This window comes from Trematosphaeria pertusa (genome assembly GCF_010094035.1).
Source record: "Trematosphaeria pertusa strain CBS 122368 unplaced genomic scaffold BU26scaffold_3, whole genome shotgun sequence".
Taxonomy (NCBI): domain Eukaryota; kingdom Fungi; phylum Ascomycota; class Dothideomycetes; order Pleosporales; family Trematosphaeriaceae; genus Trematosphaeria; species Trematosphaeria pertusa.
Genome location: NW_022987214.1, coordinates 2141712 through 2164684, shown reverse-complemented (window position 1 = coordinate 2164684; position 22973 = coordinate 2141712). Strand labels below are relative to the sequence as shown.

The window sequence follows — 22973 nt, the reverse complement described above, 5'->3', positions numbered from 1 at the left end:
GGTCAGCCAGGAGCATGCAGGAGTCTCATCGGACTTTATGATATTTCACTCCTATGTTATGCACGAGGAACGCGCAAGTACTGCGAGATCCAAGGTGGACCCTCGCCTCGGCTATCGATACGGTCCGCCAAGAGAAATCTTGGCACTTACAATTTCTTTAGCCTTGCTGGAAGCGCAAAAAGTTCGTCGTCCACCGCCTCCGCACCACACACCCCTCTACCACACTCTCTCGTCGAACAATACCCGCATTCCCTCATCATGAGTGACGAAGTCTACGAGGGTGCCATTGGCATCGATCTCGGTGCGCATATCCGCCGCGATCGCGCTTACGGTGCGAATACTAACCCTCACCGCTAGGCACAACCTACTCCTGTGTCGCCAACTACGAGGGCACCAATGTCGAGATCAGTATGTCTCCGTTCCTGCTTGTCGCTCATCCCTGCGACTAGGATGATTTTTGTTAACATTCGCACGCAGTTGCCAACGAGCAGGGTAGCTTCACCACCCCCTCCTTCGTCTCCTTCACGAGCGAGGAGCGTCTGATCGGTGAGGCGGCGAAGAACCAGGCTGCCATGAACCCGGCCAACACCGTCTTCGACATCAAGTGAGCCCTCCCACCCTCTTCCAGCAATCCCGTTGCTGACATCTGCAGGCGATTGATTGGCCGCCGATTCGACGATGAGACGGTCAGGAAGGATATTCCGTCGTGGCCGTTCAAGGTCGTCGACCAGGGCGGCAGCCCCATGGTTCAGGTCGAGTACTTGGGTGAGACCAAGACTTTCTCGCCCCAGGAGATCTCTGCCATGGTTCTCGGAAAGGTAACATCTGCCTAGGCTGCCGCTGTAGCACAAGCTGACAGGGACGCAGATGAAAGAGGTCGCAGAGGTCAAGCTCGGCAAGAAGGTTGAGAAAGCCGTCATCACTGTCCCTGCCTACTTCAACGACAACCAACGCCAGGCCACCAAGGACGCCGGTGCCATCGCCGGCCTCAACGTCCTCCGTATCATCAACGAGCCCACCGCCGCCGCCATCGCCTACGGTCTCGGATCCGGCAAGTCTGAGAAGGAGAGGAATGTCATGATCTACGACCTCGGTGGTGGTACCTTCGATGTGTCTCTTCTGCATATTCAGGGTGGTGTCTTCACCGTGAAGGCCACCGCTGGTGATACCCATCTCGGTGGTGAAGACTTCGATGTCAATCTCCTTGAACATTTCAAGAAGGAATTCCAAAAAAAAACCAAAAAAGGTGTAGTAGCTCCTTCTTCTTTGCAACATTACGATATTTAGAATCAAGCTAACCCCCACATAGACATCTCTGGCGATGCGCGTGCCCTCCGCCGTCTCCGGACTGCCTGCGAGCGTGCCAAGCGAACGCTTTCCAACGCTACGCAGACCACCGTTGAGATCGACTCGCTCTTCGACGGTGAGGATTTCAACGCCAACATCACCCGTGCTCGCTTCGAGGACCTGAACGCCAAGGCCTTCCAGGGCACTCTGCAGCCGGTTGCGCAGGTGTTGAAGGACGCCAACATCGCCAAGGACAAGGTTGACGAGATCGTGCTTGTTGGTGGCTCCACCCGTATCCCTAGGATACAGAAGCTCCTCAGTGACTTCTTCAACGGCAAGAAGCTCGAGAAGAGCATCAACCCCGACGAGGCCGTCGCCTACGGTGCCGCTGTCCAAGCTGGTATTCTCTCCGGCAAGGCCACTTCCGCTGAAACCGCCGATCTCCTCCTTCTCGACGTCGTTCCGCTTTCTCTTGGTGTTGCTATGGAAGGCAACATCTTTGCTCCCGTCGTTCCCCGTGGACAAACCGTGCCTACGATTAAAAAAAGGTTTGTGATTTCTTTCGTGATTTTGGCTTGTACATGCCCAGGCCTGGGGTCCGTCAACACACGTTCCCTTCTCCAGCTTTTTCCCGGTTTCATTGTACATCCCTAGGCCTGGGGTACCTCAGCACACGTTCCCCTCTCCAGCCAGTCCGAGGATAAGATTTATTTCATTAGCATTTCGTCGACCATCGTCAGCAGCTTCTAATATCTTCACTAGGACATTCACCACCGTCGCAGACAACCAGCAGACTGTACAATTCCCCGTATTCCAGGGTGAGCGTGTCAACTGCGAGGACAACACTTCCCTTGGTGAATTCACTCTGGCTCCTATTCCTCCCATGAAGGCTGGCGATGCCGTCCTTGAGGTTGTCTTCGAGGTCGACGTCAACGGTATCCTCAAGGTCACTGCCACCGAGAAGACATCTGGCCGCAGCGCTAATATCACCATCTCCAACGCTGTTGGTAAACTCTCTTCAACTGAGATCGAGACTATGATCAACGGTAAGTACAATTTTATCCACCAGAAGGATGTTTTGCTGACATGTTCTAGATGCCGCCAAGTTCAAGAGCAGCGACGAGGCTTTCAGCAAGAAATTTGAGTCTCGGCAACAGCTCGAGTCCTACATCTCCCGTGTTGAGGAGATGGTTTCTGACCCCTCCACCTCCATCAGGCTGAAGCGTGGCCAGAAGGAGAAGATTGAGTCCGCCCTTAGCGACGCCATGGCCCAGCTTGAGATTGAAGATGCCTCCGCCGACGACCTGAAGAAGAAGGAGCTAGCTCTAAAGCGCATCGTCACCAAGGCTTTCTCTACTCGCTAGACGAGGCTCATGATGTGCGCTTGCGAGGAGACGATGGCAGGCGCAGCATGCCAGAACTGAGCTCCGCAGGTTTGGCAGCGGAATTCCTCTTTGCGGCATTCTCGATAGACTTGGCGTTCTCTTTCCTCTTGACGATGCTCTATTTCCTTATGGTTTCCTCCGGCATTTTGGGGATGGAAAAGTATTGTGTGTATTCGGTACTTTATGCTGCCTCTGAACTGACGAATATGCAACCGACTGATGTGAACGGCCGATGTGTCTTAATGGATGTCTTGCACAATAGCCGTCGGGGAATGGATATCTATGTAACGATTTGGGGCGGAGGGGGTAGATAGAGGATTAGGGTGGAGGAGCGAAAATTGACCAATTTCCGATCATTACTTGCACCAGCCTTCTCGGCGCTGAGTCTTCGACTGCTACCGTAAGTGCATGGGAACGGCGCAATGCCTTCAGCTAACCTCCAAGCGCTTTAGGCCATGACAATGCGTGCATTTCGCATATTAGGATTTTGGCCGCTCGCCATCCCCCCATTATACATTCTCCAACCATTATTCTACGTTTGCTCCTAGTCTTCGAAGGGTTCGCGTCTCCACTGCACTTAGGCGGATCTGCACTTCTGCATTTACAACGTCCTAGCGTGCCAAGCCTTGGACGGAAATGCATCTTCCTGATCAACTTCCGGCAATGGTGGATTTGGATCGCCCGATTGGTTAGCGCCCCCTGTGGGGTGTTGGCGAGAGGTGAGAATGCGGGGATGCGTCGTGCTGTTTGAGGTGCGTCTGGTTGGTCTGCTAACTATACGTTCCATTGTACGCACCTGCGAAGGCCTCCAGAGTAGCTGTTACGCACGTCGTATATCCGGAGAATACCCCGCCGTGAGAGACTGGTACCTTTCTATCTATAACATGGCGTCCTCGCTCGGCCCATGGAAGATGAGTCCTAGTCTTGGTAGCAAGAGTTGTGCGCGGGCGCTTCACACTCAAACAATCATTTGCTCGGGCGGCTTGCTGGTCCAGGTGCTTTAGCCACAGCGAGATCCACCACCCCGGACGCCACGTCGGAATTCCCAGTCGTTGAATTTCCGACTCTATGGTCGGAGGTCAGGATGTCTGACTAGGGAGCTCCGACGTGCGGGGAGTGGAGCTCGTTACCCGCATTGGTGGTGGCGCTAGACGATCATCTGGATGGTAAAGGAGGAATGCTGGAGACTGCGGGACATGGATATATATATACAGCTGCGTCGCGGGTGTTATGACCACAGATCACAGGATTTTCAGGGGTCTTTGCGTCTGCATAGGCAAGCCTTCCTTCTCTTACTCCACTGCATAAACCCCCTGGGGACCAATCCGAGCATGACTGCTTTACCGCACAACGACACCAGCGTGATGGAAGAAAAAGAAGCCGCGCAGACGACGCACCTCGAAGACGTTGCCGAGTCGTCGACCCTTGCGTACGAGCAGGCGGAGATGGAGCCGCGCATGAATCTACAGACATGCCTGGCTTTCCTGGTACATTCACACCTTTCGTCGACGGTGCTCTTTTACAGAGCTCCGAGCAGAACGCTAACAGATAGTAGGCTCTTGCATCGCAGTACAATGCTTATGTCCTCACCTTGCTTATTCCGTCGACTACTCTGAGCTACATCAATGCGGATTTGGGACCGAATTCGAACTATCCTTGGATCACTGTGTCTTGGGTGACCTGCACCCCCTACGTTCCCCTCGCGGACACGGCTGATGTGGCTAGACTCTATGTGCTTCTTTCCTCATCTCCGTCGGTGGAAGACTGTCCGGTATACTTCGCCCTCAAACTTCACACAGCGATTGTTAACCCCTTGTAGATATCTTTGGACGACGCTACTTCATGATCTGCGGCGCCACCATCAGCTTCATCGGCACCATCGTCGGTGCCACCGCGCAGTCTATCAACCAGATGATTGCCTCTGGCGTGTTGTTCGGCCTCGGCTCTGGCTTCCAGGAGATGGGTTACGCTGCCTGTCAGGAGATCGTGCCGAATAAGTATAGGATGTGGGCAGTTGGCCTGTTCGACTTCCTCGGGCTCATCGCTCAGACGGGGCCGCTAGTCGCTTACTCATTCATTGCGAAGACGGAGATTGGATGGAGGGGAGCATATTGGTATAGTGAGTTATCCCTAAAAGGCCCGTTGACGGAGTAGATGCTAATAGATTGCGGTGCAGTGTGCGCGTTCCACGGCTTCTTCGGCATCGTCATGTTCTTCACTTACTATCCCCCAACTTTCCACACGAAGCACAAGCATGATGGTGAGCACCACCACACCGTGCGATTACGAACTCGCTCTGACAGCGCTCAGGCAAAACCAAGACCCAGCTCATCAAAGAGATCGACTACATCGGCCTTTTGCTCTTCATAGCAGGCTGCGTGCTCTTCCTGCTCGGCATCAACTACGGCGGCCGCCAGTACGCGTGGACCTCTGCCCATGTCATCGCCCCCATGGTCGTCGGCGTCCTGTGCCTCATCGCGCTGGGATTTTACGAAGTGTATGCGGATCTGCCGCTCCCGATCATGCCGCCCAAGATCTTCAGGAAGTGGAGAGAAGTCACTATGATCTACGTTATTTGCTTCGTCGGCGGGATGTTATACTGTATGTTTTACCTCCCCCTTCATCTTCTTCTTCTCCATGAAACTAACCAATCACCCTCCCCCAAGACTCCCTCAACGTAATCTGGCCACGCCAATCCCAACTCCTCTTCACAGGTCCCAACAAAATCATCCAGGGCCTCTACGCCGAGCTCATCCCGCTGGGCTCCGTCACCAGCGGCCTGATCCTGGCCTTCGTCTGCGCCCGCATCGGCCACGAGCGCTGGCAGCTCGTCTTCCTGATGACGCTCGAGACCGCGCTGATCGGCTCGCTGGCCTCGCTCGGCGTCGACGACAGGATCCAGGCCATCGCCACGATCCCGTTTCTCAGTATCAGCATTAGTCTGCCGCAGCTGATGAGCTTTGCGATGATTAGTCTGGGCTTGGGGGACGAGTTTAGGGATGATATGTGAGTGTGCTGTTTTTTCTTTCTTGCGAAATTTCAGGAGAAGAGATAGGAAAGCGGAAGGAAAGCAAGACTAACGCGATAACAGTGGCTGCGCCGTCGGGCTAGCAGGCACATTCCGCCTCCTGGGCGGCTCCATCGCAACGGCGATCTACACCGCCATCACAAACAACACTTTCGCCTCGCACCTGCCCGGCGAAGTGTCCCGCGCGGCGCCCAACTTCACCGCCATGACCGCTCTGCTCAAGGCCGCGGCCGCTAACACCGCAGCGGCGTACAAAGCCGTGCCTGGCATCACCGAGGAGGTCGTCGCGGCGACGCAGATGGCGGTCAAGTACGCGTATGTGGAGGCGTACAGGACGACGTATCTGAGCGCGCTGGGCTTTGGCGGGCTTGCTATTGGCGCGGCGTTGCTGACGAAGAGTACGGATCGGGGGATGAAGAATAATAAGAGGATTGTGGTGCTGGAGAATGAGAAGGGGAAGAGTGGGGAGGAGGTTTTGAGTGGAAAGGCTTAGGGAGTCTTTTCTTTGCCTGTGGGGTGGGGAAGAGGCGATTAGGAAGATTGGTAAGCTACACTTGTCAGAATTTATTTATCAGCGGCTCGTCCGTACTTAGAACAGAGTGTCCACCTCTGTAAGCTCGAGCGATCCATTCTCGCTGCTCACGCTCATCTCCCTCCCCTCCGTCGCGCCTCTAAGGTACCAAACCAGCGTAACCCCAAAACCCAATTCCCCCAAGTTCACGTTCACCGCCTTCTTCTCCTTATCTGTCGTCATGACGATCTCCACCGTCCGGCCATCCTGCCCCTCCCCATCAAAGTACGTAAACCTGCTCTCCGGCACGTCGTAGCTCGGGAAAAGCTCGAGACGCAAAGAGGGCTTCCAGTCCTCGACCCACATCGCGTTGCCCTGGAAGATGTCGCCGCGCGGGATAATAGCACCTTGCTTGACGTACACAGGCATACTGTCGAGACCTACGGTGACGTTTGCGGTGGTCCCAGCGCTGTAGACGTTCTCTTTCTTGAAGTACTCGAGGTATTTCTTCGACGGGCCCTTGGGGAAGTAGACGCTCCGCGAACCACCGGACGTAATGATCGGCGCAACGAGGAATTCCTCGCCGAAGAAATACGAATCTGGTACTTCCCACGTCTTGGTATCCTCCGGTGCTTCGAGGAAAAGTGCGCGGATGATGGGGAGGCCGGTCTTGGTTGCTTCATACGCACAAGACTTGATATATGGAGTCAGATCGGCGTGCAGATTGGCGGTCTGCTTCACAACGTCGACGGTGGATTGGTTGTACGGCGGATACCAGGGGGTGTGGTTCGTGCCGAGCATGAATTCGTAGACGGGCGAGAAGGCGCTGAACCACATCCAGCGGGCCCATACTTCGGCGCTGGGCGTCAGGGCTCCTTCGCGTGTGTAGCCACCCGTGTCGGAGCCCCAGATTGGGAAGGCAACGAGACCGGCGCGGATCCCGCTCGCGACTGTATATGCGAGGCCCGTGAAGTTCGCAGCTGAATCGCCGTTCCAGATATGCGTTTTCGCTCTGCTGCGATCGACTGCCGACCGGGCGAAGTTGTAGAATCCGCTCTTGCCCCATTTATGCACCATGGTTTCGTACGCGAGGTCGAGGAAGAGCGCCATCTGCTCGTTTTGCACGTAGTCTGGCATTTCACCTTCCTCGCCGCGGTCGATCTTATACCCCTTGACGCCCACGCTCGCGAAGTACTCCAAATTCTCCTCAAAGTAGTCGTACGCCGCTGGAATAGAGAGGTTGAGTGCTTCGCCCAAGCCACCTACGGGATGGTCGTCCGGAAAGAGCCATCCGTTGGCCGTGCTGGCGTTGAAAATCTTTGTGCCCAGCTGCGCGCGATTCGCGATCCAGACCTGGAGATCGAATCCGAAGTCCGTCAAGTTCTTCATAAAGCCCTCCGGGCCTGGGTACTGCGCAGGATCGAAGTCAAAGTTTCCCCAACTGCGGTTCCCAGATCCGTAAGGACGGTCCAAGAACGTAGATGTAGCGCGGATGCGGTTGTAGTAGAGATGGTTTACCACGTCTTGGATGTTTTCTTGTGCATTGGATACGCTGCCGTGGAAGTCCTGGGTGAAGTCGTCGGACCAGAAGGTCGGGCCAAGGCCAGAGGTTGGAGGCATCTCGCTGCGTGCTGAGATCTCCGTGTACTGCTCGATTATACTCTTCAAGCTGCCATCTCCTTTTGGTAGGATAATGTAGTACACCAGACTAGTGCTGTTGAAAACGAATTGTACCTCGCCTGGCGTTGTGAAATCGTACGACCCCATTTTCAGGGTATCAGTGTAGACGCCATAACCGGATGAGGTGAGGAAGAACGGAGCACGAGCATTGGACCAATTGATGCCGACGTTGTTGCCGACACCTTTGAGCTCGAAGGAGACGTTGGTGTTGCTGATCCGGTAGTTGAAGGGGTATTCCCACACGCCGTAGAAGTGCGTGTCCGAGGAGGCGGAGAACCTAGCGCCATTGAAAGCATTGGACGTGTTGAGCGTTACTTTCGCGACCGTCGGCGTGATGAAGCTGTAGCTGAGGCCTTGCGTGCTGTTCTTGAGGGCGCTGACGGTGGTATTTTGGGAGCCAGATAGAATGGCAGTGTTGTTTACAACGGTGGTATTTCCGTCTGTTAAGAGAAGTCCCGAAGATGTCGTGAGAGTGATCTTGTAATCGCAGAGGGCGGAGGGGAGAAGAGCGCATAGGCTCAGTAATAGGCGTAACCGCACCATCTTGAATATTCAGAAGGGAAGAAAGGACGGGAGATCGCGTACCAGGTACGCGGTTGCAAGAAACCTACATCATATATGAAAGCGTTCCTGATCACCGACAACCGCAAACGCGGGTATTTAATATACCGATACTACACCGGGTCGGCGCCATGATCGACAATTTCCAGCGCGGATTCCAGGCTTCGCGAAAGCAATTCTTCCGTAGCGCGGATAGAAGTCTGCTAGAAAAGCATCTAGCAGGTGGAGCTGAGCCGCACACTGCGGAGAGAAGCGCGAATGGTTCATGTCTTCCCCGCTCTGATGTGGGGAGAGGCTTGATGACGTTAGCATGGTCAGGGTACAGGCTAAATGCAGGCAGGGTAGAATCTCGGTTGACGATATCTGCAATATCCGAACATCTTGGTCCCTGGGAGTGTTTCTCCTGAGGATGGATGTTCTGATGGACGGCGATGAAGGGGTTATGGTGTGGAGCTCAGGTTCGAAGTGGAGTCGTGATGAAACCTGCTGCACTAACCTCTTTTGTCAACTAGCGTCGAACGGATACGTATCCGAGCGACCTTTCCGGAATCTATTCACACTTTCTAGTCTACTGTGTTACGAGCTGTTTGGCACCGATTGACTGATAAATAAAACAAATCCATAGCAGTGTAACGCTCCGCAGTAGCGGAGTAGGACTGTGCGGCTCCCCGGAACTGACAACGAGGGAATCCATCAAACTAGCCGCAACCAATCCCACTCGATCCCCTTCTCGCATAAAGCCCCAGGCAACATCGTTGGGTTTGAATCCACCACCTCCAAGCTCCCGTCATTCACATAGTCCACCACAAAATCCCACGGATCCTCACCATGGCCTCCCTCCCCGTACCACGACACCCCATTTCCTGAAGCTGAGGCAGCCTGGCATCCTCCCCTATCTCCTCTGAGTATTTCCTCGGCCACAAAATGCGCTGTTCGATAACCGAGACTGCTTTACAGCGTCTGGAGTTTCAGGGAGACGGGAGTGGTACGAGAAGAGGCTCTGCGTCAGAGGCCGTGGACGAAGCACAAATCGGTGACGAGGAAGAATTCGGAGGAGGAAAGGCTCGAGCGAGGGGGGATATGAATGTCGCAGCCCGGTACGAGGCATACCTTGTCACCTGCTTCCGTTAGTGGCGATCCGACGAGCGCACGGAAAGTACGGACCTGGTTGGAAGTGCACGGCTTGGGATCGTAAATCGTATATTACTAATTACCCATCCTACAAGTCGACCAGATCGAAGTGGCCTAGAAAACCGCCGTTATGCAAACGAACCACCAGATCCCACGCGTCGCCTTCATATCCACCCTTCGGGGGGCATATTTTTGTGAGTTTTTGGCGCTGTTGGGGAAGTGGCGTTGCCCGAGAACCTCCATCCTCCCCTGGGGAGCCATTTAACTCTGACCTCCTTCGCCTTCGCTCGCGGCGTCCCATGCTCCTTTGATGAAGTAATTTTCTTTTGCATCTCGTCGGGTAGACCGTAAAGGAGCGTCGCGATGGCTGATGTCTTCCACACGCCCACGTGCTCCTGCTCGAATGAGCTGCGAATGACCGTTGCAACCAGGAAGATGAAAGCAAGGCCAAGGAGACCAAGAGGAAGTGTTAGCCATGCCCATCGCACATCTACGAAGCTCTCTTTGTCGAACGCTGGACCGATTATCAACTCTGTATTGCTTGTTGCTGATCGCATCTGATTCGTCATTGCAGTAGCCAGCTTGTCCAGATGTGCCGAGATGTTGTCGTACATATAAGGATTGTAGGTCAAATTCCGCGAGAAAGGTCGGACGGTAGTATACTCTTTATATCTCAGCATAGCGTCATGCGGATCGGAGCTATTTGCGAGCGTGTAGGACGAAGGAAATGTGTCGTCGAACATGAACAAAGTAAGACTATGGGTGGTATTGTCGACATGGTACTCATATCCGCTGTGGCCTCTCACGGTGACGTTCTCGAGGTAGTAGTAAAAGGTACCACTAAAAGCGCCTTCATCGTCGAGAATCTGTTCTGTTACCCAAGGCGAAGGGCCCACTGTGTCGTTGGTGAAGGTGCGAGTGACATTTTCGGTATAACCTCCCTCTGTGTATTCTGACATCATCGTCTTAACGCACCATGAAAGAAGGCATTCATGCGCTATGGGAGTCGCGTTTCGTTGGATATTGTCCAAGCTCTCGCCGGAAACGATGATAGCGTGCGCTAACGGGTTGCGACTGTTATTGAGCTTTACAGTGTATCCAGGTAGTGGCTCTCGGGTGAAGATGTCGTATATAGGTTGAGCGCGCATCATCAGAATCTCGCCTGCATAAGCCGTATCGCGATCGACATTGTAGCCGGTCATGAGAAGGGGATTGTCTGCTTTGAGGTACCACCCACACGAGGTTCCGTTTGAAAATGTGACTTGTTCGGTTTCAGGATCCGTGCCAGGAGCTTGGACCCAGTCGAGCGTTGTGTTGATACATTTGAACTCGAGAACGTCGGAGGCGTCCGTACACTCGTTGCATATGCCGAGGGTTTCGTATTCTGGCCATGTGCATTTGCTGTTGGGACATACCAGCGGAACTTCAGCCCTTACTCCTTTCCCAAAAGTTATTGGCAAAGTGCCGTTGTCGTAAAAGAAATGATGCGAGACTGCCATCATATTTGGGTCCAGTTCTATGTTCTCGAAGCCTTGCCGATACTCTTGGCCAGATAGATATGGCTGGTAGCTAGTCGCTGTAGGAATGGAGCCGGTTCCTTCCTGGATTCGCCAATGTTCAGGATATTCGACGACTTGTTGGAAAAAAGGATCCAGAGCTAGCGCAAAAAGAGTCACAGCTGCGCCAAGCGCTGCCAGCGATTTCCCCTTCTAAAAGTAGAGATACAAGGTCAGCAAACACCCAAATAAGAGAACCGTCTGGTCTGTGTAGCGCTGATCTGGAAGCGCATCGCCGGCCGATGGAGAAGGATATGTAAGAAAGAAAAGTAGTTTGTGTCCCAAACTTACGTACCGTACGCATAAGGAGGAGGAGAGAGCCCCAGGGCCCTCGAGAAGCATTGTCAAAAAGCTCGAAATCCCACATCTTTTTAGAATTGGACCCTTGGAACCAGCTCCATTTCAATTGCCCAAGGGCTTCAGACACAGGTAAAAGAAGAGCAGCAGACGCGACTTTTGACAAAACCGAGATGTAGGCGTTCAACGTCAGACCCAAGGGCCAGTCCGGAATGCGTTTATCCTTGTAGGCAATCAACATGCCCACAATACCAGCCATGCATGTAGCACTGAGCGACCAACTGATGATCTCGAGTAGCCACCGCTTCACAACGTTCCTGGACGCGCTGTATTTCCACAGCTTTTGTTCGATCCGTTGAGCAAAATTGGAAGCCTCTTGTAAGCCTCCTTCCTGTTGCTCGCCCTTTTTTTCTGCTGTGCCAGGCGTTATCGGGCTCTTGTCGGGCTTGAACTGAGCTTCTGGTATTCCTAGCCCTGCGTAGCTTTTTCGACTCCAGTCAATATCGCCTTTTTTAATGGTCGCAGGGGTAAGAGGAGAGAAGGCATTTCGACGGAACCGCAGGCGTTGTCTTCCTTCGGAATCAGAATGTAGTGCAGGACGAGGAGGTAGAGGTTTGGAGCAGTGATGAGACGCTATCTCCAATTTTAGGGCTGGGGCAGCTAAGTTGCCGGTCGAGGGAGCATCCGGGGAGGTCGACCTGTAGGATGGCGGGGACGGCGAGCCAAGCGAAATGCAGTGAATTGGTTGGTCTCTCGAGCTGATTTCGCAGGTCGGACATGTATAGTCGGAAGGGTCCTTGGCCTTTGGAAGTTCTCGTTCATCGCAGGTATCAAGATATATCGGAATGTTTGTATTCGCAGACCAAAATGGGGAGACCGGAAGCTTCGACATGGTTCTGTGGCGGACGCAGCAAGCAGAGTGTCAGTCCTGACTGACCCTCCGTCCTTGATGGCGGATGTTCAACGGGCTCGTAAATGCGGGACCGAAGGGAAACAAACTGCTAGAAGAGCGCAAAACAAGACTCAACTGAGTCCGATGAGTTGGCAGCCGTGGATGGATAGGCATAAAATGTAGCTAAAAATGGAAATTCTTCAAACACGACTGGTGCCCGGCAGGCGCTCGTAGATTTTTCGAAGGGCGCCATGGCTGTCGTCCTTTAAAGCCGCCCCTTGCGGCGAGGGCTACACGCAGCGACCAGCTTCACGCCGCAGTGCGGCATGCCAAGCGACGAGCCTTCACTTACCGCGTCAAAGTCGGGTAGGCAGAAGAATCTGCAGGACGGCAGGGCAGAGCCGCTGGAAGCAGTCAACCACTACATAAGCGCCAGGATGGTTGGTGGGTGATTTGCCCAGTGTGGGCCGAGATGTAGGCGCCAGGGCACGGACGTGAATTCCTTAACATCTTGGCGTTGGCTTACTGGGGTAAATGGTCGACTATGCGGCACGTGCTCTCAGCGGCTACGATCAGGCGCTGAAACTCACTCCACCGCCTGCTGTAAGAGACGCGGTGGTCTGTATCGAATCAAATTGCGCCTTTGGAAGGCAATCCAAGCAGAGTGAGACCGGGTTCGATTGCGAGATCAGGTGCAACGGAAGACTCAACCTTGAGATTGCTTCATAGTGATTGCGAAGAGAAGGGAGCACAGCGAGAGCCCAATACTCGCAATTGATGGTAGACCAGACTGAAAACGCTGCTAGCTATTTGGGCTTTATACTGCGGAGAGCAATTAACATCAAGAGTACAAGATTGTCACGTCCGAGATCACGACGACGCACGAATTAGGAGGCACGTATCAATGACAGGACGATGATATTGGCTTGATTCCTGTCACACCTCCCCGCTTTCCCACCACGAATCCCGCTCCTCTAACGAAGGACTATAACAGGTGGAGAAATGAAGACTTGAGGAATATGACTGTCCAGACGGGTCTTCGCATTCGCAAGACGTAATCCTCGGCAGTATCTGGCCATTCGAACTCATAAGTAGTCATCCAGACGTAGAGCTGATCATTGCCCGCCGGCTCCCGTAGACTAGTGCTCCTCTGCCTCTCACATTGGCTCCCTTGCTGGGATATTGTTTGCGCTGTTGAAACCTCGGGTCTTCAAGGCTTCAATAATCCCGACCATACCGTTGTATATACTCCGGCCGAGGGTTTTGGGTCCGCTAGTGCGCTTCTCCACCTCGACTTCATCCTCCGACCGAGGGTTGCTGCTTCGGAAGCCGCGCTTCTCCGTCTCGACTCCATCTTCTGACCGAGGGTTGCTGCTTCTGAAGCCGCGCTTCTCCGCCTCAATTCCATCTTCTGATCGAGGGTTGCCGCTTCGGAAGCCGCGCTTCTCCGTCTCGACTCCATTCTCTGATCGAGGGTTGCCGCTTCTGAAGCCGCGCTTCTCTTCTGACCGAGGGTTGCTGCTTCTGAAGCCGCGCTTCTCCTGCCCCTCGACTACTTCATCCTCTGAGCGACGGTCGCTGTATTTGCTCCTGTAAAGGCTGCGCTTCTCTGGCTCCTCGACTGCTTCATCCTCTGACCGAGTGTTGCCTCTGAAATCGCGCTTCTCCGCCTCGGCTCCTTCATCCTCTGACCGACGGCTGCCATCTCTGTGAATGCCACGCTTCTCCGACTCGACTTCCTCTTCCCGACGGCTGCGGTCGCCGGATCGGTAAAGGGCGCGCTTCTCCGCCTCTACTTCATCCTCTGACCGACCGTTGTTCTTTCGCATGGCCCGCTTCTCCGGGTCCACGTCTTCATCTTCTGACCGACGGTCGTGGTTTTGCCTGAAGGTCCGCTTCTCCACCTGGGCCTCCTGATCCGAGACGTCGCGAGATCCTACCAATTCGCCTTCTTGATTCCTCCAAGTGCGCTTGTCTATGATTGTCTCGATCGGGGCGGCGTTGTCTGCAAAATCGCGGCGAGCAAGTGCTTGTCCCTACCATCAGAATTAGCAACGTTCACAGCATCTCAAACATGAGATAAACGTACCTCAGCTACCGGAACCGGAGCGGCAAGAACCGTGAGAGCAAGGGAAGCGATGATGAGAGCGGCGGAACGCATGATTGACGATGTTCGTGAATATTAAAAGTGTGGAATTAGGTGTTTTTGGATTTTGGTTGAATTTGTGAGTCGACAAAGGAGTACTAGTGCACAGCACGTATTAATTAGAACAAGGCACAGCCGGTGTGCGAAAAGAAGACGATGCTTGAAAGACTGGGGTGAGGTGCGAGCGGATCCAGATCCTCTGACGGTCCAAAGCTGGGGAATGAGCGGACTTTTATCCATTTGGACGAGGGTTCGGTGCTGCACGACATTGCACACGGCTCGAGCATCGATTGGAGCGGTGGACCATTCGCACGGGGACCTGAAGCGCTGTGCCATGTACCGTCGTGCTCGAGAGGCAGTGGGTAGGCTTCTCCACGGGTGCGGGATGAGATTACGCGCCGATCTAAGCCGAAATAGGCTAGGGCAATACCTCTGCAGGTGATCTCGTGTCGCCCGAGCGTCCAACACTGAAACTGAAACTCTCTCTCGTCCACTGGCATTCCAGCTACTGCTATCCAGGTGACGACGTCCGGCTACACGGCATGAGCTCACGGGCCCTTCGAGAACGGTAGGACCCACGTCGCTCCCTGACCTTCCTTTTGGCCCGCACTGGCGCTTATCCGCATTGACGGCTGAAAACCAACTGCCCTTAAGCGCCTGGCTCCCAAGGCTTATCACTCTATGGACAAATCAGCGCAAGGTATCCAATCGATAAACAGGCTAGAGGTCAGGGCTGTAGCCGGCTCACACCACAGCGTTTCGGTTCATAGTAAAAAGCGGGACCTTGCAGGGAGACAGGTATTGGGAGCCGAACACTCGGGCAAAGCAACGATGATTGCGTTGAGCGTGGAGGCGCTACACAATCAGAAGAGTGTCGTTCATCGAGTTGAGTTGTCGGCCAAACTGGTGTGGTAGGCTAAATTTAGAACTCGCTTGACATTGATCTAGCCTAATGAAGCAATCAGTAATCTAAGAGATAACTTACTTCGTTCTCCTGCTGCTTCCTCTACGGTAAAGCCGATTGGTTAGTCGATAGGCCTCAACACCAAGCTAAATCGCTAATGTTAAGCAAACACAGATGCTAACAAGCCAATCCAACCAATCTCAGTTTCTCAACAGACCCCCTTCGTCATGCCAATTTTATTCAGAGCCATGGAAAGAGGCCGATGACTGCTCGACACTGATCTTCCTGTGTATGTCCCCAGAAGCTAGCTCTTCCGAGGCACGCGATGACCTGACGTGTGTCTGAACATCACCATTCTTCCTGGGCGATAGCTCAAGCTCCGAGCTGTCATTTAGACTGGCACGTTTGGTAGAGAGAAAGGTCGTAGGCATGTTGATCGAATATGGGTCCCGCTTCTTTTTGGCGGGTTTGGGGCCTGAGCCGATGGTAGGGTTCGACCGATTTCTGAAGCTGCCATTTTCAGTGCCTCGGCTTGATCCGAGACGTGATCGCAGACTCTGGTACATCTGGGTAGGCTCGATGTATACGTGGAAGAGCTTGGTCGTCGATGGCAGCGAACTCAGAATGATGGATATCTAGCTCTCGATGATGCTGCTCAAATCAGTTTGGAACCTTGACAGCGCCGAGGGTTGTTGATACTTACGCGCAGTTGTGGACGACATAACCATCGCGGAGTTGGTCAACATGATGGAAGAGCCGAGTGCGGAAGTATAGCGTGATACAGTCGGCAACAATCGCACTATTAAGGCGTTAATCATGGGTTGCAGCAGTACCAGCAGCCATGGTCACTCACATCGATCCAGTGGCGAAAAGAGCGATGACACCATTCTTCTTGTTCCTGGACAGGTTCAATTGGTTGATAACTGGAAGTGGGATGTATGCAATCACTAGATCCACCAGGAGATTGTCTATCCCTCCCATCAAGCCTACTATTACCATGTTCTCCTTATCCCCATTAGGGCAACCAAAGGGCTTGCCTAGAGGTGGTGCGATCATGACTGGCTGAACGATCATGGAGACAAAGATCGGCAATGTCAACGCTCCAGCGCCGTAGATTTGCCATCTGACCTTCTTGATATGTCCGAAGATGCGGTAATACATCGAGAGTAGGCAGAACTTTCCGGCCAAGAGCGCGAGGTTACTGAAAAGGAACTGGGCGACCATCATCTGAGCACATTTAGTCGGCTGATGAAGGCAGAATACGCCCGAATATTAGCATTCTTGCTCACCTTCTGAGTAGAAGCAGCAATTACAACACCGAGCGGAACATCCCAAGAATGCTTTGCTAGCTTATCCGCATATGCCAGGATCAATGCAGCGAGTGTGGTACACACTATCGCCGCGAATATTACGATTGCTGATACGCATGTCAATATACAAGCTTTTGGATGAAGTTCGGGGCAAAGCAGCCAGCAAAGACTCACAGTCATCGATCTTCCATTTGATGCCGCCATGTGCGTGCATGTGCAGGCGAATACCGAGGAATAGGTACATCAAGGGCAGAAAGATAGCGCCTACACTGATCGTGAAGTCGAGAAGCCCAGAGTGACTGACATAGTCAGGAACTACCCCTGGAGGCGGCTCTCTTGAGGGCATGGAGAGATCAAGCCCTGGGGGTAAGCACGACATTTTGAAGCCGATTCGGTCTGCAACGACTAACGAAGTAAGTCTGAAGAGAGAGAGAGAGAGATCAGTGCAATATGCTGCAACAAATTCGTTCAAGAAGGCTTTTGAAGAGGATGAGGATTGGGTATTCGCTGGAAGCGAGCATATGTACCCCAGGAGGCAGAACTCCGTTCCTCGAAACACCTGTGTATGTAGGATCATGGCGCGGTAAACCTCGACTGGTCCAGGGCCGCGAACGCCAGTGTTGCCGCGGAAAGCCATCCCAGTCGGCCTGCAGATTGGGCTTGTACTTGCAGACGGAGAATCACCTTCCAGAAAGACGTGCATATGGACTTCGCTTCGCACCGTGGCGTGGCGGCATGGCCAAATCAATCTACATTCGCTGAGGGTGTGGTACCGAAGCACTGGAACGAGGCAACTGCTGCGCACCACCATGACAGGGGTACTGACGCACGATTGGGACCCCACAAGCGCTTTCAGATTGTATTACTACGAATTTCGAAGAAGCAAAGAAGAACTACCCACGATTCGCATGGAAAAACTCCCTCAAACAATCCTCGCTTTGGCCTCGAAGATTAGGTCATCATGCCCGCTGATGATTCCAATCGAAGGCTTGCGCTCCTTGTACCTGGGGAATTTGCTGAGGGAAGGCCAATGTAAGGTCATATCGCCTTAGAGTTATGGCGACGAAGGTAAAGAGCATATGCTTCGCCAGATGCCTCCCAGGGCACAACGTTTGCCCTCCACCGAAAGGACGAAAACTTGAAATGTGCTTCAAAGCAGGACGATTGTAGAATCTGAAAGGGTCGAACTCATTGTGATCGTTTCCGAAGGCGTTATTTTCGAGGTGTAGCTGACGTGCTGAGTACATCAAAGCGTTGCCTTTAGGTAAGACAGTGTTGCCGACTTTTGTGTCTTCCATAATGTATCTCACGGCCGTAGAGGCAGCTGAGAGACGAAGTGTTTCCAGCCAGATACTGTGAAATACTGGACACTTCGACACTAAGCACTCGGTGTCGACCGATCCATCGTCACGAAACGCGGCTGCTGTTTCGTTTCGAATCGTGTCAGCCAAATCAGGGCGGAAGATAATATGTGAGAAGAACCAGAAAGCGGTTTTTGAGGTATTCGTGGAGATACTGGAGGTTTATTAACAGATGGTCACAGGACAAAAGCAGAACCCGGGCTTCACTTACCCCCAGTACATGAACAGCATAAGTGACAAAAGGTCCTCATTTTCAAGTCCGATGGCCCGACATTCGTTCTCGAGGCTCTGCGTGAAAGATGCTGTGCTTCTTCTTTGCTCCTGCGGAAGTTCAAAGTAACGTTTAAGGCAGCTTTTGATATGACGGTCGAGACGGTTGCGTGTGGGCGTCAAGAACAAAGGATATCCGTACCACGCCTGATGGCTGACGTTGTCGAACTCCGCAAGAATGTGAGGCATGTCGGGCTCGATCCTTGCCAGCTCATCTCCGAAGTAGACATCCTGCAATACGTGAATGATCGTCTCGGTGGTCCAGGTCTTAAGGGACCAGGACGCTTGCCTCTTTTTCCCGAACCGAGCAAAGCCCACTTTGTGGGTCGTGTCAAAATGTATCACACGCTGTAAAAAACTATAGATAGCCGCGTCTAGTGTTGCAAGATTCTCACCACGTGTTTGGTGGACTTGCAGGTCATGGGCCTTCCAGACGATCGACTTTCTTCCTTCCGATAGAGACGTTGCGAATATCTTCTTCACTCCTTCGGATGAGATGCCAAAGCCAGTGATAGTCTTCGCAAGGAAATGGTCGAAGGGTAGTGTCTCGGTCTCGCGGTAAAAGGTTGCAACATGGCGGGGATCATTGAGTATGTAAAACGTGATACGGCCGACCTGGATAGCGAACATCTTGCGTGTATTTCCGTACAGTCTCCTGCATAAATGTAAGATGATATCAGGACTACTTCTGCGCCGAATTCGTACCTTCCATAGGTCAACAAGGCCTCCGAATTGCGGATGAAAGATAGAGTATGCCCTGCACGCATTCGATTAAACCCGTACACCTTCAGTTCATGCCATAATACCTATGTCTTTGGATTTTCGTTAGTGAAGTATAGCAGATGCCGTAGGGAGACACATACATGGAATCCTCCAACCAATCAAGGGAGGCAAATCTTTGTTGCATTGCTCATTATTCCCTCGACTGAGTGCTCTTCTTAGCTCAGCTAAGATGAACCCGACTACAAGGAGCGCAAAGTGAGTGCTCAATAGCGAGCTCCATTGTAGTTCGACTTGTCCAAACGCTAGAATGATGATTTCACGAAGCATGGCGCAAACGTTGCTGGGCGAACAAGAATCACTGGAGTGCCTTCAAAGAGACCGGAGTCAGTGTTGTGAAGTAAGCCTTGGGAATTCCTTCCAAGACAGTAAGGCACTTGAAATAACCGTTGCCTTCCTTGGCTAAGACAGCAGAACGGGGTGACTCCATACACCTCCAAAGCTGCCTCGACAGGTCATAGCCTTCTCTATCCTTGTCAAGCTCGCCATTGCCATGGTGGATCAATCTCCTGTCTTGTCGGTTCGTCCGAACTGACTGGGAAAATATATTGGCATGTGAGACAGGTAATTACGTGGATGCTCAATTCGAACTGTGCCTCCAGCAAGCTGGGTACCTTCACGCCGCAATCTAGATGTCCGATTGGTCTCAAACAAATAGTGCTAGGCGGCGAGAGGGTCGCCGTCGATCCAGCCGGCTCCAACGATGATGCGTCATCGTCGGAGTTGGATATGCCACATACCGAATCGTTTGACGTCCCTAGAATGGACAACACTGGCAACGAGATGGTTTCTAAGGAGTTATCGCATTTGTTTCGAGTATCATCACGTGCTGATACATGACGTGGTAAGAGCGTAGCCCTAGGTACGGGCCGTCCCTGATAGCACCACCATCATCGCGTCGATTTGGAGGCGCTGATGAGAAGGAGCCGCTCGCGTAATGTCCATATGCAACCCATTCCAGGCAAACGTTCTTACGCGCCACAAAGTAAGCCTGACTGTCTGGATGTGTGCCTCCGGGTAAATTGCCCGGCGCGTATATATTACTATGTTACCGGACTTCATGCTGTCCACGACCAAAACATGCATGCGTTTCTGCATGCGTGGAGCTGGCTGAACGCACTCTTCACCGCAACTGAAATCCACAGCTTTGGGTGCGCGATGGAGCATGCCGATATCAAGTTGGGGCAAATTTCCACGATCCTGCATGCGCTCGGGAACCGACCGAAACTCGGTTAATACACAGGGTATTGTGGTTACACAAAAGAGTGCGGCACAGCGCGAAAATTCGCTGAGCCTGACGCCTCTCTCAAGCTCCTTCGACTGGAGCAAAATACTCTCGACTGGCGCCAGGCTTGTCAAGTTTGATCGTCGCGCACACTCTTGCTCTAAAAACAAGACAAGTTCCAAGATGTTCTACACGGCTTCTATCGTCGCTCTGGCTGCCCTCTCACTCTGCATAGTGTACAGGAACAGGGTATATGCGGCATATGCATCGTTGAAGTTCCTTGTCAATGGCAGACGTATGCTGATTGAGGCTGCCGAGAAGGTAAGCCAGTATGATGCTTCTGTCGCGACTAGTTACTGATGCACGCAACCATAACAGCACAAAGATGCACCCTTCTCAATGCTCATTCCTGGAAACAGGCTGCACGTCGTTTCTAGCAAAGAGCATTGGAACGACCTCAATAGTACGAGCATCAACCATCTCTCGAGCCATGCCTGGTCGAAGCAGCACTTCCAGCCCAAGTATACCTTTGGTTACGAATGGGCTGACCGAAGGGATGTGGATGGCATGCCCGTTGTTCGTGCTGTCAGAACAATGACCAATCGGTTCCCAGAACTAAAGCAGAAGTTCATTGGCATAATGAGCGAAGAGCTAGACCAAGCGTTCAAGGCAAATATACTTTCCAACGGCTCCAGTAAGATACCACTGTGGGATACGGTTAAGCACTTTGGCTCTAGGATAAACATGCTCATGATGTTTGGAGAAGATGTGGGTACGTATTATGGCCCCACGACATTTCACATTCAGATGACTGACACCAAGTCAGCAAACAATCCTTTTACCGTGGATCGAGGCTTGAAATATATTGACGAGACGACGTTGGTGGGAGAAGCCGCGAAAAATCTCCCTACCTGGCTGATTCCGTATGAGTCCCTCTATAGCCACGCATATTGAAAGATAACCTCATGGCTAACCCGAACCCAAAGTATTGCCGCATGGTTGATCAGAGGGAACAATGAGAACCAAAAGCATATATTGGACACGATTGCAAGCGAGACTCAGAAGTACTATGATGCCTTGGCGTTCACTCCTGAAAATGCTCACCGTAAGCCGGTAAGTAGCATCTTTAATCAACGTGCTTTGTATCATCCGCTAAGTGTCGAGCAGAAGTCGATTTTGGAGGCCCTCGTTCAGAATCTCCCAGAAGAAAAGTATGGCGGGCGTATAAGATTCGATATGAATACAACCTTCATATCTTCGACGACGGCAACCCCAATCGTGAGTAGCGGGCCTTCGAACTGACAACGCTGACTCGTACTCGTAGATGGCCACTCAGCTTCTCGAAGACATCTATACACATCCGGAATATCTTCCAGCGCTACGAGAGGAGGTCAAAGGAGTTCTCGATGATCCTTCCGCTAACATGACCAACCTACCGCTGCTGGAAAGCTTTCTGGTAGAGTCTATCAGGACTCACTGCTTTCTAGCTACCGTAATACACAGAGTCCCATTGCGATCATACACGTTCTCCGACGGCTATACTGTCCCAGCGGGCGAAATCGTGGAGTTTTATCAGCACAAGGTGATGAGCGACAACTCAATATACCGTGACGCCAAGAAATTCGACCCAGAACGTTTCAAGGGGACTGGGAAAACATCTTGCGATATGGGCATGGAATGGCCATTCTGGGGCAATTCCAAATTGGCGTGGTACGTATCCAGCTGTTATGGCAGATCTTGACCGAAAACTGACTATCTAAACACGCAGCCCTGGGCGGTTCCACGTTACCAACGTCGCGAAATTGATCGCGGTTTACTTCGTCATGAACTATGACGCTCACTTTGAGCGAACTGATAATCTGAGCTTCCAATTCCGGGACGTAAACGTACCCAATCCTGCCGCGAAGCTTATTCTTGAGAGAAGAGAAAGTAATCTTGAGGAGAGGCAAACCAACACTGAGAGCTAGATAGACGTTTACCGATAGGTATACGTTAAACACAGTCTTTGAAGGAGTACATTGAATTATGTTGAATTACTTCTGCCTTCCCAGTTACCCAAAATAGGTATGCAGTGCCACTGCTGTTATGACTATGTAAGAGCTAAAAGAATAAAATATGAGGGGAGCCCATGGGTCTTCATTGATATTCTCACATATGAAGCAATATGAAATTCGCGTGTCAAAAACGACGACCAGAATAGAGTGCGCGCTTTTACAAGTCCACGGAGAGATGCAGTGGAAGGTATTCAGCGACTTCGTTACCGCCGTTTGTACGACCTTGCTTCTGAGCGAGCATGACCTTCGGTGCATGATTGATATGACTAAATCGTATCATTTAAATACTGGTTTTGAATATACACATGGCACGGACATGTACGCGGGACTTTATTAGGTCTTAGGGTCTAGACTACGTGTCGAAGCTAGGAGGGACCGTATGGCAAGACGCATGGTGACACCTTCATATCTCAAAATCGGAGATGTGATTCTCGGGTTGTCACAAATATCGTCTATGCTTCTAAAAGAACAGCCATATTGATGCACTCATGGAAAGTCTGATCCCACTGCAAATAGCTGCAACCATATCAGGAAACGCATTCAAAGTATACTTCAATATAGAATCGTGATAATTGGGTATGATGGCTTCCTCAAG

At 52.3% G+C, this 22973-nt stretch overlaps 8 protein-coding genes across 8 annotated transcripts; 3 read left to right on the top strand and 5 right to left on the bottom strand.

Annotated features, from left to right (window-relative positions):
- The first annotated feature begins 216 nt into the window (after positions 1 to 216).
- Positions 217 to 3001, top strand: BU26DRAFT_515883 (heat shock protein-like protein). The gene is made up of 8 exons (XM_033828192.1): positions 217 to 301; positions 358 to 408; positions 478 to 604; positions 653 to 818; positions 868 to 1246; positions 1310 to 1835; positions 2050 to 2333; positions 2383 to 3001. The coding sequence occupies exons 1-8, from the start codon at positions 259 to 261 to the stop codon at positions 2649 to 2651; spliced, it is 1845 nt and encodes a 614-aa protein (XP_033688545.1). The 5' UTR covers positions 217 to 258; the 3' UTR covers positions 2652 to 3001.
- Positions 3002 to 4003: 1002 nt separating this feature from the next.
- Positions 4004 to 6193, top strand: BU26DRAFT_560835 (MFS general substrate transporter; the record flags this gene model as incomplete). Its single annotated transcript, XM_033832840.1, has 8 exons — positions 4004 to 4159; positions 4228 to 4347; positions 4398 to 4443; positions 4492 to 4791; positions 4849 to 4932; positions 4983 to 5273; positions 5339 to 5678; positions 5764 to 6193. The coding sequence occupies 8 exons, from the start codon at positions 4004 to 4006 to the stop codon at positions 6191 to 6193; spliced, it is 1767 nt and encodes a 588-aa protein (XP_033688544.1).
- BU26DRAFT_515881 (glycoside hydrolase family 31 protein) lies at positions 6045 to 8884 on the bottom strand. Its single transcript, XM_033828191.1, has one exon. The coding sequence runs from the start codon at positions 8432 to 8434 to the stop codon at positions 6290 to 6292; it is 2145 nt and encodes a 714-aa protein (XP_033688543.1). The 5' UTR covers positions 8435 to 8884; the 3' UTR covers positions 6045 to 6289.
- Positions 8885 to 9747: 863 nt separating this feature from the next.
- Positions 9748 to 12328, bottom strand: BU26DRAFT_560833 (uncharacterized protein; the record flags this gene model as incomplete). The annotated part of the gene is made up of 2 exons (XM_033832839.1): positions 9748 to 11292; positions 11435 to 12328. 2 exons carry the CDS (start codon positions 12326 to 12328, stop codon positions 9748 to 9750), a joined length of 2439 nt encoding a protein of 812 aa, XP_033688542.1.
- A 743-nt stretch (positions 12329 to 13071) lies between these two features.
- Positions 13072 to 14669, bottom strand: BU26DRAFT_515879 (uncharacterized protein). Its single transcript, XM_033828190.1, has 2 exons — positions 14418 to 14669; positions 13072 to 14364 (listed from the first exon to the last, which is right to left on the bottom strand). The coding sequence occupies exons 1-2, from the start codon at positions 14487 to 14489 to the stop codon at positions 13486 to 13488; spliced, it is 951 nt and encodes a 316-aa protein (XP_033688541.1). The 5' UTR covers positions 14490 to 14669; the 3' UTR covers positions 13072 to 13485.
- A 900-nt stretch (positions 14670 to 15569) lies between these two features.
- On the bottom strand, positions 15570 to 17155 carry BU26DRAFT_547991 (uncharacterized protein). Its single transcript, XM_033831910.1, has 5 exons — positions 16863 to 17155; positions 16668 to 16795; positions 16232 to 16605; positions 16082 to 16177; positions 15570 to 15853 (listed from the first exon to the last, which is right to left on the bottom strand). The coding sequence occupies exons 1-5, from the start codon at positions 17065 to 17067 to the stop codon at positions 15766 to 15768; spliced, it is 891 nt and encodes a 296-aa protein (XP_033688540.1). The 5' UTR covers positions 17068 to 17155; the 3' UTR covers positions 15570 to 15765.
- A 540-nt stretch (positions 17156 to 17695) lies between these two features.
- Positions 17696 to 19077, bottom strand: BU26DRAFT_409157 (cytochrome P450; the record flags this gene model as incomplete). The annotated part of the gene is made up of 3 exons (XM_033822903.1): positions 17696 to 18203; positions 18261 to 18974; positions 19025 to 19077. Coding segments are annotated over 3 exons (1275 nt in total), but the record flags the coding sequence as incomplete, so codon positions are not given.
- A 1366-nt stretch (positions 19078 to 20443) lies between these two features.
- On the top strand, positions 20444 to 22439 carry BU26DRAFT_450419 (cytochrome P450). Its single transcript, XM_033824744.1, has 7 exons — positions 20444 to 20645; positions 20703 to 21096; positions 21151 to 21247; positions 21311 to 21437; positions 21492 to 21602; positions 21649 to 22034; positions 22093 to 22439. The coding sequence occupies exons 1-7, from the start codon at positions 20508 to 20510 to the stop codon at positions 22289 to 22291; spliced, it is 1452 nt and encodes a 483-aa protein (XP_033688538.1). The 5' UTR covers positions 20444 to 20507; the 3' UTR covers positions 22292 to 22439.
- The last annotated feature ends 534 nt before the right edge of the window (positions 22440 to 22973 follow it).